Here is a 19679-nt window from a genome sequence, read left to right as displayed (position 1 = left end):
CCCCTCTGAAACATGGAATAAGAGGAGAGTTTTACAGTATGCCCTTAAAGTCAACAGATTGGGGTTATTTCAGGTCAAAGAGGGAGGAGTGAATTGCAAAACTGAGGGCCTCTTCATCAGAATGCCCAGTTAGCAGCCCTCTTTTAAAGAGAGAGGATTCCAGCTTGAGCGTTTCTCTTGTTTGCAACTATAATAGCAAACTAGACTGTAGGCTTTCCAAGGAAAAGATACTTTGTCTTCCTTTGTGTATATACAGTGCCTCCTCGTAAAAAGGAACCCAGACCCTGATTGGGGCCGTTGAGTGCTACTGCAATAGAAACAAACATCATGGGGTGGGGACAGGGAAGTTAGGTAAGATTATCGCAGGCCAAAACCAACGCCTTAAATTCTATCCAGAAACCAATAGGAGCAGCTAGTGCAAGTCCTGGAGCACTGGGCTAAGTGCTTTTTCCAGGAAATTTCACTTAATTAGGTGGGCTGCCGCACTTTCCATAAGTTTCAATGGTTTTGAGGATATAGAATGTGTTGCAGTAGATTGATCCTGAGGTGACACAAATATGGATCATCATAGCAAGGTCAGAATTGGCCAGATTTAGATTGAAAAAACGTGGCTTGATTACTGCTGCTATACAATTAATCAAATAAAATTTCTCCCTATTGCAATTTCAAGGTTTGTGGAACAGGAACGGAAACTGACTAACCCTTTGTCATTGTTTCTATTTTGAAGTTTTCACCTTATGGAATACTTCATGGAGTATTTTTTAGTTTTAACATAATTTTTTAAAAAAAGGCTTATACTTGATAATATTTTATGGAGTCAGTGTGCAGCAGTTCTGTTTAACAAATCACCGTAAAGCTTGTTGAATACCAATATAATCTCATGGCATTTAAAGAAACCTGGGGAAAATATTTGCATACACAAGAAGAGAGCTAGGAAAACACCACTTACCTACTTACATCTGAAAATTTTCCAGATTAAAATACTTGTTGGGGACTGCAGAACATTTATTTAAAGTGTTCTTTAACAGACTAAAGTGAATGCTGTTGATACAGGCAGAAAGCTGTCAATCTTTCGCATGCTTTATACTTTTGTTACCAACTGCATAATTATTGGAACAGCATCTTCTAAGGACTTTCCAGAGTCATGAATATAGATACACATCCTTCATTGAATTTGCATGCACCGGGAACACTTGATAGACTATTATTATCCAAGAAAGATATTTTTTGTAGCAGTTTCTACTCTGGTAATCAAAATTGTCATTGGGTATGTATGCCAGGATCTCCCTTGTGATTTTGATACACACTGACTGAGTTGTCTACTGTATCTCTGATGGAAAATTTCAGCAGTTTAAGATGGAATAATCACTGGGGGGGCCAAGAGTTGGGCGCGTGTGAAGGTTTCCACCAGTGATTATTTCATCTTCAGCAAGTTAACTTTTCCATCTTGCTCTCCATTCGTGCTATCCTATTCGCTTTCCTAATTCTCAGATATACACAATGGGCTGTTAGTTTCCTGTCCCAAACATTCTAGATCAAGGTTTACCAGATGGTGCATAGTCTAGAGCTCATTACAAAAGTACTTGTTTTTATATAGGTGTCTAATTTGTGCTGGCTGTTCATTTATAAATATATTCTGCAGTCTTGCTCTGCCTCAAGCAGCTAATGTGAAACTACTGAAAACAAAATTAGAAAGGACTAGACCAGCAGTTCTCAAACTGGGGGTTGGGACTTCAAAGTGGGTTGCAACTCTGTTTTAATGGGGTTGCCAGGGCTGGCTTTAGACTTGCTGGAGCCCAGGGCCCAAGGCCCGCCACCCTGGGCGGCGGTGCTCGGGTTACAAGTGCCCCCCTCACCCTCTGGGGCGGCATTGTTCCCCTTCCCGCCCCCCTGTCTTCCCGGACTTGGGTGGGCTTAGGCTTCGGTCCCCCCCTCCTGGGGTCATGTAGTAATTTTTGTTATCAGAAGGGGGTCGCGGTGCAATGAAGTTTGATAACCCCTGGACTAGATAATGTAGGGGAAAGACCAGACGGGTAGGTTATAAATGACTTAGGCCTGGGCTACACTGGGGGTGGTTCAAACTAAGATACGCAAGTTCCGCTACGCTATTCGCGTAGCTGAAGTCAAAGCATCTTAGTTCAAGTTACCTGGCTGTCCTCACGGTGGCGAGTCGACCACGGTGGCTCCCCCGTCGACTCCGCTTACTCCTCCTGCGGAGGTGGAGTACCGGCGTCGATTCAGGGATCGATTTATCACGTCTAGATGAGATGCGATAAATCGATCCCTGATAGATCGATCGCTACCCGCGGATCCAGCGGGTAGTGAAGACGTACCCTTAGACTTTTTCTATCTCTATTTTCCTGAGTAAGAACTTTAGAAGGGGACTGTAGCCAGGTATTGTCAACTTCTTTTATTTTTGGTTTTCAGAACTCAGCAGCGTATGATATGTGGTTTTTCCAGAGGACCTCTTTCCCTTTTTTTTCCCTTTCTTATTTATAAAGGGACATTTCCTCCTACAGAACCAGTCAGGATGTAGTTAGCACTAGAGCAGTGCAGACCCTCCAGTGTATCTTCAGGCTATTGCTAGGGAGTTCAGACCTTAGAGATATGTGACAGAGCCTTATGCTGCCAGTTGACCAGCCCTGAGAGTGATCTTTTTAAAGTGTGTTGCATGTGCAGAGGAGCAGATAGGGGTATAGCTAGAAAATCTGAAACAATTTTCTTTTTTAATGCAGGAAATTAATGAAAACTTGAAACGTCTTCAATCAGAGAAGGAGAACCTCCAATCTAAACTGGATGCTGAGAAACATGTAATGAGAGCCCAGCTAAGAGACATGATGGAGAAACATGAACTTGAAATGATGAAGGTCCAGGAGAAACATAATGCTGAAGTGCATGAGATCCAAGAGAAGCATGAAACTGAGCTGCAGGAGAAAGACCAAGCCCTGCTGCAGCTTCAGAAACAAGTGGCAGAATTAAGAAATAATGGACAGAGTAACTCAGAACAAGCTATAGATGTAGATACTGTAACTAAACAAAAGATGGAACAGCTAGAAGGTATTGCATCAAAGCGTAGCTTTTATATTTGAAAAGCTTCCTTGTCACTCCACTGTATACTGTGTGCCAAATTCAGACCAAATATAAACTGGGTACAGCTTCACTGACTTTAGTGGAGGAGTTGTTGGTTTAATTACTTGGGAGATGCTTAGATGCTATGGAGAAGAGGACCCTAGAAATAAACTTGATGCATTCATTACATTACATCTAAATTTGGCCTAGCATTTTTAAGCAATCTCTTTTCCCTACTAGATAGACTACAGCATAGACATTTTTGCAGGCGTAGCCGAGTAAATAGAACATGCCAAATCCTGAAATATGTTTTGTAATTACATTGATCCTTTTACTAGAATTCTAAATGATGATTGTTGTCTTTGTTTGCTAGCTCAAGTGAAGTTGAAAACAGAAGAGGCCAGCAAATCTGAAGCTAAATTCCTTAAAATGAAGGCTTGGTCTAAATCAAAAATCAAACAGCTGGAGGATGAACTGAAAAGTGTACATGTAACATTTTTAATTTAACATTATATACCTATTTTACAATGGGTTGTGATTGTAGATTTGATTAAAAAACTAAAATGCAGTGTAAAAGGTCCACTAAGTGGGGTTCTAGAAAATACCTAAAATATGAATAGAAAAGGATTGATGTTCCTGAATTCAAAACGTTTATACAAGGGAACGTTCTAATAAGTAGTGTAATAGTCTGTAACTTAAACACAAAGGAAAAGGTCTACCAGTTTACAGTAACCTATTGCACTTGACTATTTTAGAAACATTGTTACTCAAAATCTTAATTAAAAAAAAAAAAGTTAAAGAAATTATTGTATTAGCTTTGTTTTTTATCTTGATTTTGGCATTTCAGTACATTTCACGGAAATTAACAATGTTTATCTTTATAGTTATCATCAAAGAATGATGACATATCTGCCTTAAACAACTGTATCTCAGAATTAGAAATTGAAAATAAAGAACTACAATCAAAACTGAAAGCGTTTTCAGAACTCAGAACTCAAAATGGTAAATAATCAATGAAGCGATAGTGCTGTTTTTTTTGTTTTACTCTATCATCTTGGATTTTGAACTGATGACTTGTAATAAAATAAAGACAAAGGAGTTTTCTTGTCTTTGTTATGGTAACGTTTCAAAGGAAGACAACTTGGTAGCTTTAAAATTGAAATACACTGCATAATGGCAGTTTGTTTATTTCTTCTGCTTTATTCTACAGAGATTACAAAATTAAATTTTCTTAATGAAATTCAGAATAGCCGCAAGGGATACAGCGACATATATTTCAGATACTTACTCTGTAAGCTTCCCCCCTAAGTACTGCCTGCGTATTATACCTGAGTCCTTGACACGCACACACTTTTGGAGTTGGCCTCTCTGAGCAGAAAGTATCACTGAAGCGAACTGTTCTGTGGTTTTCTGTGATGTAGACAAGGCACTGCACATGGATTCAGGAGATCTGAGTTTAGATTCCAGCTCTGCTCCAGTTTGACATTGGGCAATTCTCTTTATATCTCTGTGCCTCAGTTCCCCAGCTATAAAATGGGGATAATAGTGCTTCCCTTTGTAGTTTTGAGTGTCACTGATGTAGATTTAAAACATTGACAGTATTAATAATAATCTGAGTTAATTTTGTAGGGAGATAGACTGCAAAGCCCATCATTGATATCTTCTAAGCCAAATGATTCTGTGGTCTCAGTTTGGGCTTCTACTCTTTCTTTAGGTATTTGCTGGTTTACCATGTTATTTTGGCATCAAATAATGAAGCCAATTCATTTGTTTTTGCAGAAGAACTGCTGGCCAAGCTGGAAGTCTATGAAGAGCAGCAGCGAAAATTGCAGGCTGATCTTGAACAAGTTACAAAGAGGGCAGCTTCACAGGTTTTCTGTTCAAAGTTGATTCATGTGAATTGTTGATTAGCTTCACAGTGCTAACTGTAGCCTTCGTAACAGTATTATTGGAAACTTGAATTTGAGTTAAAATTAAATTTACTAGCATACAGAATTGAGACCCCAGTTATGATTCATTCAGCTAAAAAGCCTCTAGGTTTACATTGTTTTGAAAGTGCTATTGAGTTCCTGCATATGTAGAAAATCCATGTAATTTTCAACAGTTTAGTGTTCATCTAATTACAGATAACTCAAGAGATGTCAGCACAGTGCTATTTAATGTAAAAACCAAATTGATATAATCAACTAATATATCTTCTTTCCATCACAGATGTATAGATTGAGACATAAAAGTGAGAGGGAGGGGGTACTTTAGACATGTCTGCTAAATAGCCTCTGAGAATGATGGATATTGTTTGTTAATCCTGGTATCTGTACAACCAGCAGAGCAGGCTGAAAAACATAACTGTATTTTGCAAAAAATTCAAAGGAAATTAATTTTTTTGTTCCAAAATTTTAATGGCAAAATTTTGAAACTATTTTTAAATTTTTTCCCCATAAACTTTATTTTGGTGGGGGAACAAAAAACCTTCACTTTTTTACTGTGTGTGATTTAGGGGGGAAAAAGGTGTGAGTGTATTTTTCCTGTTAAAAAAAAAAAAGAAAAGAAAATGTTTAATTTCAAAAAGTGAGCAATTTTGACCACAATGAAGTTTTTAAATGGAAATGTTTGTTCTGGTCAATAAGCCATTTTTGTTGAAAAAGCTTTTCAGTAAAACAAAAAAAACAACCTTTGACCACCACTGACAAGCAGCTTTGGCTTTTTTTTTTTTTTTTTTTTTTTTTAGCAATCAACTTGCAAGGTCTTCTGTTCACATGGTCTTTAATGTTAAAGAAAATTATCTACTTTATTTGTTGGTCTTAGTTGTATTTATTATTTATGCAAAGCTGTATGTGAAGCGCAGAGGTAAAACCTCTGTTCCTGAATAGTTTACAATCTAACTCTTACGTTTATTTTGGTAAATGTTATTTTCATGTCCACCTTCTCTTGTAGGCCAGTGAATCGGGCAGTGTGGATGAGTTTCAGAGTCAGCTTTTGGAGTGGCAGGAGATTGTACCAGAATCAGAGGAGGTGCATGACCAAGTCAGAGAGGAGAAATCTGCCATAGCCCTGAGGATGGCACAGATTGAAGAAGAGAGAGAAGGTGAATTGAAGTATTTAAGATGAAACTAGATCATTATGCCAGCATAGCAGGTATTACAAATCTGCTGTGTTTGTGCAGTTCAGACAAAATTGAGATCTTTCCTCCATGTCTCACTTCTGTAGTCAAGTGAGATCTATGCAGCTAGTGAAGTTAGCAGAATTTTTTGGTTACTGTAATTCAGTTTGTATGTTGGATTGTTTCCTTGACTCTATCTGTTTCATACATTCATCGCTTTGCATCATGTTTATTGGTGGATGTTTTATTCTGTTAGCTTTTGCAATCTGAGCTTTTTATCTTTGGGGTCATTTATTGGATTTGTTTCAGAAGCTTAATGTCTGCATTTGAGTTATCGATGAAAATGGCGGCTGCTTGCCTCAAATTAGAGAAGAAGATGTGAGGAGTTGTAGCATTGTTTAAAATTTGGTGATGGGATCAAAGGTTATGCTTTGGCAAAATATATATGAAATTCGGAGCTTCTCTGTAAATGTCAATAACCATCAAGATTTTAAAAAGATTTTGAGATGTACTAACAAATATGCCATTGATACTGACCAGACAGAGAGAACTGGCAACAGATTGCTAGTTTAAAATGTTAAATATATCAAAACCAACATTACAGGTGATCTGAGATTTTTATGGTCACCAATGATGGTAAAAACATTTTTAAAGTCTTTTCTGTTTGAAAAATCAAACTTATGAAAAAGTCTGCGTATTAGATTTCAGACTAATTTTTATTCCCCTCCTTCCCCCATGGCAGTTTACCTTAACTTCTTTCCTCTTTGGTATCAGAATGCGAATTGAAGGTACAAAGGTTAATGTGCACCATCTATAAATAAAATAAATCCAGTTAATTAATTTGCATAGGCTTTTGTTAATCTGTAGCTTGAATGTTTTTGAGATTCAGCTGATGGATATCAAAAAAGTTGATCCTGTAAGTCCCAAAATCTTTAAGAGCCATTTCTCTTCTCTGTGAGAGATTTATACACGTAACTCGTTGGGCATTGAGAAGATAATAAACCCTCTTAATTTTAAGTACTACTTATCTTATGAGTGTCAACAGGTCCTTATGCAATAATATTAACAGTTGTAAAACTTCATCCGTGTCCAGTCAGTGTTTAATTTTGCAGTTTTTCCCCCTTGGGATATGCATGACCTTTCTGTTTCTTTTTTTCTGCCGTTACACCTGATGAGCCCTCAACGTCCCTTCCCCCTCCACTCCTACCCTACACTGCGATTTGGTCAGCCACTGAGAACTTAGTTTCCCATCAGTTTTGTGCATGCAGGTTCCAGCCGTGACAACCTGTGATGTACTGTTGCTGTTTTCCTCTGTAGACCTTTCTTTGGAGGAAATCGCCAACAGTACCTTATAACAGCTGCTGTTGGTGGTATGTGGTTTTTAATAATACATGTAACAAATGCTGGTTTATAAATGCTGGTTGTTTTCCTCTTGCAATGCCTATTTCTTTGTTTATATTAACAGAATCATCTTTCTTCATTCTCCTTTGTATTAATAGCTGACTCCATATTTACCTCATAACCTAGTTTTAAGAAAAACTGCACAACTTGCAGTGATTAATTTTCATAAATAGCTAAAAATCAAATTCTGACCTCTCTTTTTTTAGAGATTACATAAAAAAATTCTAGTGGGAATAAGTTGGTGGGTGTTTTTGTTTTGTTTTATGTAAAATAAAAAAACACCCCACACTTTGAATATTCCCTCCACCAAAGGACAAAACTTGGAATAAATGTTTACCAAATATGACTATATATTTGAATAGTATCTTTCAAAGCCCTTTGCAGAGATCCTTGTCACAGCATTGGTAACTCCAGAGAGTGGGACTATGGTGGCTTTCACTGGAGGTTGCCATTTTAGGCCCCTATCTTGTAATAGGGTGTACTAGCATGAACGCCTGTATTAGGTGCAGTGGGAAGCTGCATGAGTATAGAGCTCCATGCTGTTGGATCCAGTTGCAGATTTGAGATCATTATGATACTTAGTATTAGAATACTGATGCAGGTTGAACACTTATGCAAGTAACTATACTCCTATTATTCATAGTTCTGTTAATGACAGTCTCTCTGTGCGAGGAAAATTGTATATAAATGTTTGCAAGATCAAATCATGAGGCTGAAACGATCAGCTTTTCTATTAGAAGTAATTGCAGATCAGATTTTCGATGTTGTGACATGATCTGACTTTAGAAAACTATTAACAACAATTGTTAATATAGTTGTTAAATTAACCAGAAATGTTGTAATAAAATTACCTGATAGATCTAAAATCCTCCAATTTCTGGTGCTTTGTAATGGGGAAAGTCATTAGTAATTTTGCTATTGATATAATTTCTTAAGTGATAAGTAGGGCTGTCTATTAATCGCAGTTAACTTACGTGGTTAACTAAAAAAAATTAATTGTGATAAAAAATTAAGCGTGATTAATTGCTATTTTAATAGCAGTGTTAAACAATAGTATATCAACTGAAATGTATTACATATTTTTGGATGATTTTCTATGTTTTCAAATGTATTGAATTCAATTACAACACAGAATACAAAGTGTACAGTGCTCACTTTATATTATTTTTGATTACAAATATTTTCACTCTAAAAATGATAAACAAAAGAAATAGTATTTTTCAATTAACCTCATACAAGTACTTTAGTGCAATCTCTTTATCCTGAAAGTGCAACTTACAAATGTAGATTTTTTTGTTACATAGCTGCTCTCAAAAACAAAACAGTGCAAAACTTAATTGACAGCCCTAATTATTATTTTTTTCATTCCTTCTTTGCATTGCCAAATTATTGGGACACTGTCAAGTTTACGTAAAAAAACATTTGTTTGTTTTTTTACAAAAGTAAAGAGCAAATTCTGATACTCACTTTGAATAGCATCTTGCTTCACAAATGGTTCCATTGACTTCAATGGGACTATTTGCAAAGAAAGGTACAACTCAATGTGAGTATGGGTATGAGAATTTTTCACTTTTACAAAACCTAAGAAAAGCCTGCATATTTTTTTTTATTTTTTTTTTATTCTAGTGGAAACCATGTTTAAATAAAATCAAATGAAGATTCCCAAGCTGTGTTTGCAACTCAACCCTGAATTATTGTTGTAATGCATAAAACCAAAACATGATTAAAAGCAAAAGTGAAAATGACTAGTTTATTTTTGCTCTCCAAATTAAGTAAAATGCAAGAAGTAAAAAACCAAAATAAATGGCAAAACATACAAAAACAAGCTCCCACACTAAACTAGGTGTCTAACAGATCTTTTTAGTTTTATTAGTTTAAAGTGGTGGTTGTAATGTAGGTAAGGAAATATTGTAAAAATATGTGAATTTTAACTCAGTAGTTTCCCATGCAAAATACTTTTTTTAAAAAAGTAATTTAATTCTTCCTAGTATTGTAGAGTTGTAATAATTGGATCTCTTATTACCTTGTAGTTTTCCTTTAATTCTGTCATTGGGGGGAAAAAAGCAAAAAGAATTCCTAACAACATGCAACAGATAAATGTGACAAAAATAAATTTTATGGGTATTGGGTACTGTAACTTGGGTTAAGTCAGGGGCATTCCAGTGGGAATCCTCCTGGCCCAGTGTTACACTAGGAATGAATTTGATCCATTTCTTACTTCATTAATGCATGGATGTAAGTTTTTCTATGAACATCATGGACTGTGGGGAGAGTTTACTTTGAATTGGATTAATTTGTTGAGTGTTGAATTTGAGAGTAGATATGGCCTCTGCAGTGATTAAAGTATGGAGCCACCTTTATCTTTATTTCTTCATGCTGTTTCGTCTGCTTTGCATGAAACATCTATTCCCCAACCTATCACACGTTTTGTCATATCACAAAACAGATGGGAATGTACTTAAAATGGAAAAATCATTTCTAACACTGGACAGGATGCATATTTAAGCTTTCATATTCTGAATTTATTCAGGTGTGTTGTTTACAAGTGATTCTGTATTTGTTTTACCAAGAATCATATTATTAATGTCTGATAAGATGATTTGATGCCAGTTTGCAGTGTAACACATGCTTGTGACTTCCTCAAATTATCTGGCATTGTAGCTCACACTAAAATTAAAGATGTAAGCAAGAAGCATTTCATTTCCATAAAAATGCATGTGATTGTTCAGCTGTACAAATACAGCAATTTCAGCTGATGTCTTTATCGTACAAATTAGTTGTATTTTAACCTGGCAGATTGAACTGAATTGTAATTTGGCAATTTAATTGGCTGCATTTTTGTTGTAGTGTCAAAATATAAATCCCTCTTTTTTATTTTTCAGTCTTTCTAAAATGCTTCTGAAGAAGTAAAATCATACTTCAATAGACTTCTGAAAGAATTACATGAAAATTATTCTTATATTCTGTGTAACATTGTTGAGGGAAATCACAAGGTGAATGCTATGGATTGCTCCGATAATCTTATTCCTGTCAGTCATTCATAGGGACTTCAGTCTGTCACTGATCTCTTTGTATCTAGTATGTGTGTCATGTGTAAATGTAATTGCTTTCCTGTGGCACAAAACTGATTGAGGATGACTGGTTCTTTCCTGGCTGCTCTGATCCAGCCATAGTCTCAGGGCAGCAGGAGCTGGAGGAGGAACTGACTACAGTTCAAAGAACTGGCAGGCTGCAGCAGGCAAGAAGGAAGAGCAACCAGGCCAGCGGGAAACATCAGGTAGGTTGGTAGAAATAAGAAACACATTTTACCTATATGTTAATCAGGGACATTAGTAATTCTGTTATTTATATGGCACTATAAATATGCATGGTGCTTTACAGCTGAAAGTAAGATACAGTTACAAAAATATAACTGAAGGACAGGAGGCAAAGAAGGGTTTACAGAGGTAAACAAAACAAAGGTGTATATAGCCATAAAGGATACAGGTAAATTCTAGTAGCATCATAGGTTTCTCTTTAGGTTATGAAATTTACATGTTTGTTATTCTAAAGTCATTAAGAAACTTCCCATGGAACAACACATATGCTGCAAGTTAAGCCAGCATTTAAATACCTTAGTGAATCAGGGCTGTTTTCAGCTTAAGAACAACTTTTACTTATTTTTCTTGTCAGTGGGATGATCTCTAAAGAGCATCAATTAATTCTGGTGTCCCTTGGGGTAATCATTTATGTTGTTTCTTATAGATGTTTGTGATCTTTATCTATTAATGTGTATGTAGGGTTAGGAGACATCAATATCATGCTCACATTTTACAGGAAAAAAAAATTCTATATTTAATTACCTCTGATATCTCAAACTTAGATTCATTAGCAAAGTTCGGCCTTAATACAGAAGTCAGTCATATAATTTTATTTGCAACTGTCCCTTTTGACAACTGTGTGTGTATCTTAAGTACGTCTTTTTTTATTGATCTCTGCTTTCACGTCCTGTGTGTAGGAGGAATACAGCTTTGATAGAAAACAATGCTTTCAAGAGCTGAATGTCACCTTGGATAGCACTGATTCAGCTGAAGGAGAGAACATGGGAGGTTGGTGGCCAGAGTATGCTTCTCCTAATGCAGGTGTGATAACCGCTAGACCGTTTATTAAAGCATGCACAGCATCTGTATTTTGTGTTTGTTTTTGTTTTTCAAATTTAACTAACAACCCATTTTGTGGTGTATTCTAATATTTGTTGAATTTTTTTTTGGCTTGCATTTTTTTCCATTTCATTTTGAAGCATGTGCGTGCTGGATGAACTGTCTAGTTTTGGTTCAGAACTAGAGCACAGTCATGGTTTAACACCTGGAACTCTCCCAGTCCTTGTCCCCATCAAAATGTATTGTCCTGTATGGTAAGATTATATATATATATATATATATATTTTTAAGTTATTAGTCTTGTTCTTGTTGAAGTGGCTCCACTTTATATAATCTTGTTTTCCAACCAAACCATTATATTCCACTTCTGTGTCATTTTAGTTTTAAGATTAAATGCTGATGTGTATATGTATGTGCATTATTTCTTCCTCTATTTTTATATCTGTGAAAGATAGTAGTTGTATTTTATTGGCAGTTTATCAGTCAAGTCCATGTGTTCCAAGTGTTTCTTTAGTTATGATAAAAAATCAAGAACTGTTACTGGCGTTTCTTAGTGCTGTTTTGCAAGGGTCTACTACAAAGTAAATATATAGTCCCAGGACACGTTTGTTAGAAACATTACGTTCACCCTTTCATCTACATCTTTCTCAAAATAATAATTTAGATTAGGTGAAAAGTAATCTTGTATCAAAATAAATTTACAGCTATCATAAGTAATGGAATATTCAGTTTAGATGAATAGTTTTCAATCATTTACACACACAGAGTATCTTGGTTTTGAAATTTTTTGAAATATAGGATTTTTTTTTAATTCGACAGATAAAGTTTTAATTGAAAATCTCAACTATTGAAGAAAATTGCAGCCATTTTTGTGTGGTGTTCTCTCAAGTCAGCTGATTTTTGCTTTGGCATTCCGAGTAGGAGCTTGCAAGGTTGCTGGGTAGGGAACCGGAAACGTGGTAGGAAAATGAAGGCGTTTTTAGTGTTTGGGACAGATACTTACAGTTTTAAATAGCCCTGATTTAAAATCAACAGCCTTTTACAGCAGGTATTGGTTTAGACCAGAAGTTGTGAGTACAAATGTGTGTATTAACTACTGCAACACACAAATGTTGAGCAGATAATTCAGTTGTACTGTGAAATGTCCATTGTCATCATCCTAGCTGGTGGCTTTGGAGCCATATATGCCCTCTTTATCATTTAAAAATATTATGTAGATACAGTGTAATAGTGAAAGATCCATCTTTATTAGCCTAATACCTCTTAATTACATGATTATTATCTTTAATTCTGAATCCTGACCTGTTTGTAGTGAACCATCAATCCAGAGTTTTGTTTTGTTAGCTTATTGATCCATTTAAAAAGCATCTATTTTTTCATATGGCACTCTTAGGTAAAACTTTTTTGAAGAAGCTAATAATCTGTGCCATCAGAACTGGCTGCTTTGTGTTTATCGAGGAGATGATTGAACAAGAATAGCATAAGGAATATGTAGATGTGAAACCCTGATGCTTCTCAACTAGGATGAAACTTGACCTGAAGAAATATGATAGAAATGGAAGGAAATGTAGTTTGATTGACAGTTTTACTTAATTGGCGTAAGACTGGAAACGATTTTGTCCCAGTGTCTTAGTTTGGCTACAGAATGCATTGATTTAAATCAGTGATTTAATCACCAATTTAATGGTTATTAAAATCAGCATGCAGGAAACCTTGATTTAAATAATTGATTTAATTGTGCTTTGTATGTGTACTTTATTTTCCTATAGAAAGGTTGAATCTCGTTAGTTGATAACCATTAAAAATAGTGATTTGCAGCTAAATATAGCCTGTACATTAAATTCGGTGTTTTTGCGAATCAGGAGGATATACTATATTTATACATATTTATTTAAGTGGTTATATAGCTTACCTTACATTTATACAAATTCTTAATTTTTACATTTTTATGTTAGAAGATGATTAATTTTTTACTTGTGATGTGAGTTGAATGGAAATTCAAATTTGATTTAAAATGCACAAAAACAGCATTTAAAACTTTTTAATTAAATAGGACTACCTTAAGTGCTAGATACATAAACTTTTTACTGATCAATAAGTTTATTAGAACATATTTTACATTTTAACACTAACTGATTTAGTAAACAAAGGAAGTCTTATCTGTAGTTAGTGAATTTAACTGATTCTTAACTCTGAATGAACTAGTCATTGAACTGAACCGGTTGAATAAATTGAAATGAAGAGTGGCTGCTGTAAAAGCTGGTTTAACACTTCCGCAAATTCTGATTCCAGATGCTTATTCAATGACTTCCAGCAGTTCAGTGATTTGACTTTTAACGGTTGGCAGCAAACCATGTACTGCTTAATATTATTTTTGTATTTAATTTGAATTATTTTAATAGATTGTCAATTTCACATTTAATTTTAAATAGGTTTACTTTAAAAAAAAACCTATACTTGTTTCAATTTTTTTATTTAAATTAAGTCAGATTTTTTTTTAAATATTTTAATTTTTTTTTTTTTTTATTATTACAGCATGTTAGTCTGTAAAATTGACCTATGCTGATGACAGTCCTATCTGGAAGGTGTTGCCTTCTGAACTCCCAAAGCATTTCTTAAACCATCATATGGCTTTGTCTGGCTAATAATATACTGGTGCACAAGGGCTGCAGTCTCACTCCTCCTAGAGCACTGTGCAATGGTTTGAAGATGCCACATGTCAGTTATCATTTACTGTGTTTTCCTGTCTAGCATGGATTGGCTCAGCCACTCATCATTCCTACCCCACTCTCCATAAGGCAAAACTTCCAAATGTGAGAATTCCAGAGGCAAGGTGGGTGAGGTGATATCTTTTACTGGGCTGAAAATAAAAGGTATTGCCTCACCCACCTTGTCTCTCTAACATCCTGGGACTGACACAGCTGCAGCTACACTACATCTAACAAATATGAGCATAGTCCTTGTACAGGATAGCTAATTTTAGTCTTTGCAAAGTCAGCGTACCCAGTGAATATTCCTTTGTCAGGTCTGCTTTAAAATAGAATTGCTATATTCTGTTGAACAGATGAGCTCCCAGCTTTTGATAGTCCACTTCAATTGGTATAGGTTAATGGTGCTTAGAGCTGGATGCTGCAAACAAACAACTTTACTCATTTGAGTAAAATTATTCAGTTCACAAACATTCACAGGATTTGGCCCTTTGTTTGTCCAAAGCAAGATAACTTTGCTAATTTTTATAGGGGATCTTGAACTGTGAACTTAATCCCATTACTTGAAAAGTTCAGGGAGTATATGATCGTTAAATCCTTTATAAATATGATGACCTGCTTTTCAGAGGTGCTGAGCATCCATAAAATTCCCACTGAAATCCAGGACCTGCAGGTGCTCCACACCTGTGAAAGTTAAGCCAATAATGGTGTGGGTAGTTGCTAGACTTCTGTTATCTGACATTATCTACATGTGAAACACGTTGTTTGGAACCGTTCTTGAAATAGATATTTTTCCTTTGAAACTGTGTAGGTTTGCGGACAGTAGTTGAAGAGTTGGAATTGGAAAGAAATCAACTACAGGAACAAATTCTATTCCTGGAGGAACGTTGTCAGGACTTGGAAGACAGATTACAGCTGCAGGGCAGAATGGAATCCCTTCAGGTGATCTTTTATATTTGTGTTAGGAGCCGAAGCTGATGTAGGGAAAATCATTTAGTGTTCTCTTCATATTTGGATGAAAATAGTCTCTAGTAAAGCAAAAATGAAGATTAACAAAAGATTCTACAGTATATTTTTGTACTTCAAAAATATTGTGTAGGTAATATTACAATACGATGTACTCCTACTATATTGACAGGTTTCAGAGTAACAGCCGTGTTAGTCTGTATTCGCAAAAAGAAAAGGAGTACTTGTGGCACCTTAGAGACTAACCAATTTATTTGAGCATGAGCTTTCGTGAGCTACAGCTCACTTCAAGCTCATGCTCAAATAAATTGGTTAGTCTCTAAGGTGCCACAAGCACTCCTTTTCTTCTTCCTACTATATTGTGTGGTATTGAACAGTGGAAAACTGCACCCATTTTGCTCACTGCAAGGAAAAGTCACACACATTTCTTACCCTGCAAAAACTGAAAAATATTTTTGAAAATAATTATTCAGTAAAAAAAATGTTTAGATGCCTGTAGCTAGTGGCAGCAACATGTTGAAATTCAATATCATTTTTGTCATCAACAGTATAGGGCCTGTTTCAGAGGTCAAGAACTTGATTCTTTTGTCACGGACACAAATGTATTTTCACTTACTCTACATCTGCATTTTAGTAGTTACTTCTGGCTTATTCTGGTGTGAGTGAGGAATCGAGCCCTAATAACTACTTATCTTTAATATCACTTCTAATATCAACACTATATCATTTTCTCATAGTCTAAGGGAGGTTGCATAATACTTCATAGTCAGAGAAGTTAAAGGCTAATAACAAAATGAAATTATTGAAGTCAGGGAAGGGCCTGTAGGTGAAGGGAGGAGAGAGTTTTTCTAGATGGAAGCTGCAAAAGTGGTAGAGCAACCCCCATATTTATGAGAGTTGCAAGCAGAAGACACGTGTAAACCAAGATGATATAGCAGATGGCAGGCAAATAGGGTGTGAAGTAAATACACATGGAAATCTAAAAAGTAGGAGGACACTATGGAGAATAATTTGAACATTCACTTTTGACACTTGAGTAACTTACTGTGTCCTAAAAAAGAAAAGGAGTACTTGTGGCACCTTAGAGACTAACCAATTTATTTATTATTTATAAAATAAATTGGTTAGTCTCTAAGGTGCCACAAGTACTCCTTTTCCTTTTGCGAATACAGACTAACACGGCTGCTACTCTGAAACCTGTTACTATGTCCTGTACAGAGTAGTTGATCTGTATTATTCCCTGCCTTGGTAAAATGGTTGGTAGTATCTATTAAATTTTTTAAAACCCATAACTTTGCTGTGTAAGGATTTTAATTTATCTACTCCACAAAAGGGTGTAGTTATCCCTTCATGTAGTTTAAAACCTGGGTGTGAGTATGCTTCTGATGTTTAGCTACCAGCCTACAGAAAGATACTGGCCCATTTAATTTACTGGCAAAAGTTGCATGGACTTCAGTGATGTCAGGATTTCACCCCAAAAAGATTGAAGATTGAAATCACAATAAATTACACCTTCAAAGTATAAAGGGAGTTTCTTAGCAGCTAATGTCTCTATTACCCTTTTTAAATATGGTATGGTATTTGGGTTGTTACGGTAACTGCTTACTATTTTTTTTTTTAAAATCACAATCATTGTTTCACTTATTAATGACTGTTTCTAGAAACCTCCCAAAATCAATCCATGAAGACACCAAATGAAATAATAAATTAAAAACTTTCAGTCCAAACAGATGTTTTAAAAGTTTCTTGGTCCATAAATTATTTTGTTTCACAATTTCTGAAGCTTTCAAAATGACATGACTAACTTCTCCCTAAAACTCCACAGTTGTAGTATATATCTAATTGTTCCTTTACCTAGTAAAATGCATATATTAAATTACTGTTTTTTTTTTCACAATTAAGTTGTTTATATTAAGAGGCAGACAACTTTATGTTAATATTTAAGAATCTTGTAACAAAGCCTTTCAATACAGGTAACATTTGGTGTAGAGGAAGAAGGGCAGCCATTGAGGGCTGTACAGGTGTGTTCTGCCCACTCCAAAGTGATAACATATTTTCCCTAGAGTTGACAGGTTTGCCATATTGTTTGTCCTGCCAACTCTTGTTGGTGATTTGGATTTGTGTGTGTTGCTTTTGGTTGTGGTTGCTGGGTTGTTTTTTTTCCTGTTTGTTTTTTGTTTTGCAGTTTTACTCATGAACTGGTGCAGTGAAGTTGGCTAGAATAACGGAGTATTACTGTGTTATAAACTGTGTCAATGGAGCTTGCTTTATTTTTCGTTTCACCTCCTTCCACAGATTATTTTGCAGTCTACTGCAGATTGCTGGTTGCCTTTGATCAGAGCAACAACAAAAGTTTAAAAAGATCTGCAGAGAAACAGTTGGAATTCATTACTGTGTTCAAACCAAAATGGAAAATGTTTTCAACCAATGAGCTGTCTCTGGTGTTCTCCTTTTAGAACTTCTCTTCACTGCAACAGTTAGCTTGAGTAAATACATTAGAGTTACTCCATTCAAGTTAGTCAGCTTTGAGTGAGAAAGGAATGAGAGCAGCCACTCTGAAACAACACTCCAGCTACCCAGAGTGACTTGACTGGCACCACAAAATCGTTAATTAGCAGCTGATGAGTAGTAACTCCAGCTGCTGAATTCCCATTTTATTACTAGCATCATCAGCACTCAAGCTTCAACCAACCAGCTCCCTTATGGGTCAACTAACTCACCACTTAAAGCACCACTTTACTCGATCTAGAGATTTTGGGTGTGGACAGGAATTGAGTTAGGGGCAAAATGTGAGTTATACCTCAAGCTAACAATGCAGTGAAGGCAAGCACAGAAAAATAAGCTGCTTTCACACAGTACAAGTATGTGTGTTTGTTCTTTTTTTTGTGTAAAGTGTTTAGAGTCTCTTGAGTTTCATGTTATGATGGAATAACTAAGGGAGAAACCTCTCAAAGGTGAGTAACATCTACTGTTTGAACCAGTAATATTTCAGACCTGAATTGGTAATCACTAATATGCTAGAACAGTAGTCTTTACAGTGTGTAGAATGTGAAATGCTATGGGGCAGATTTTCAAGATGTCTATTTTATTGCCATTCTGGATTTGTGAGCTGTAATCATGTTCACCATTGATTTGTTGCAGAGTGAAAATGAACGTTTGCAGACCCAACTCAGTCAACTGCGTACTCAACAAATGCGAGATGCAGAAAAGCACCAAGTGCTTGTTTCCAGTTTGAATGAGCAGCTTAAAGGGTAAAACAATTTTTTAAAAACATTCAGTACAGGACCAGTTGCAATTATACACGTCTCTTTGCAGCTTTACATTTACATTTGCAGTGAAACATAAAGAATATAATATTTTCAGAAAGCTGGAAAATAAGTCTTGATTTCCACTACAATAGTAAAATCAGATTATTTCTGGATTTGTACATATAGTGAATTCATAATAATATAAATTGTAGTTAGAAAATTTTTAGGGCTGTTGATTAATCACAGTTAACTCACGTGATTAACCCAAAAAAATTAACTGTGATTAAAAAATGAATAACGATTAATTGCACTGTTAAACAATAGACTACCAATTTATTAAATATTGTTGATATTTTTCTATATGCAGATGTATCAAATATATCTATTTCAGTTACAACACAGAATACAAACTGTAAAGTGCTCACTTTATATTTTTGGTTACAAATATTCACACTGTAAAAATGATAAAAGAAATAGTATATTTCAGTTCACCTCATACAAGTACTGTTGTGCAATTTCTTTATCATGAAAGTGCAGCTTAAAAATGTAGGGTTTTTTTGTTACATAACTGCACTCAAAAACAAAACAATGTAAAACTTTAGCGCCTACAAGTCCACTCAGTCCTACTTCTTGTTCAGCCAATCACTAAGATAAACAAGTTTGTTTACATTTATGGGAGATAATGCTGCACACTTCTTAATAACAATGTCGTCTGAAATGAGAACAGGTGTTCGCATGGCACTGTTGTAGCTGGCGTTGCAAGATATTTACGTGCCAGATGCACTAAAGATTCATATGCCTCTTCATGCTTTGGCCACTGTTCCAGGCGACATGCTTCCTTGGTGATGATACTCATTAAAAAAATGTGTTAATTAAATTTGTGACTGAACTCCTTGGGGGAGAATTGTATGTCTCCTGCTCTATTTTACCCACATTCTGCCATGTATTTCATGTTATAGCAGTGTTTTATTTTTGAATGTAGTTTTTTTGTACATAATTCTACATTTGTACATTCAACTTTCATGATAAAGAGATTACACTACAGTAC

General features: G+C 35.5%; 1 protein-coding gene across 4 annotated transcripts in view; it reads left to right on the top strand.

Annotated features, from left to right (window-relative positions):
- LOC140912808 (uncharacterized) overlaps positions 1-19679 on the top strand; it is a 69058-nt gene that overhangs the window by 17042 nt on the left and 32337 nt on the right. For 2 of the 4 annotated variants that reach the window (XM_073347898.1, XM_073347901.1), the window contains exons 10-18: positions 2736-3057; positions 3443-3558; positions 3954-4071; positions 4849-4940; positions 6004-6154; positions 10738-10847; positions 11568-11691; positions 15229-15359; positions 18525-18634. In XM_073347898.1, the coding sequence (XP_073203999.1) occupies positions 2736-3057; positions 3443-3558; positions 3954-4071; positions 4849-4940; positions 6004-6154; positions 10738-10847; positions 11568-11691; positions 15229-15359; positions 18525-18634 (1274 nt within the window). The remainder of the gene's footprint in view (positions 1-2735; positions 3058-3442; positions 3559-3953; positions 4072-4848; positions 4941-6003; positions 6155-10737; positions 10848-11567; positions 11692-15228; positions 15360-18524; positions 18635-19679) is intronic. The other 2 variants (XM_073347899.1, XM_073347900.1) reach the window with 2 other exon arrangements.

The sequence above is a fragment of the Lepidochelys kempii genome, chromosome 6 (assembly GCF_965140285.1).
Source record: "Lepidochelys kempii isolate rLepKem1 chromosome 6, rLepKem1.hap1, whole genome shotgun sequence".
Lineage (NCBI taxonomy): Eukaryota > Metazoa > Chordata > Testudines > Cheloniidae > Lepidochelys > Lepidochelys kempii.
This window is presented reverse-complemented; position numbering and strand designations above follow the sequence as displayed.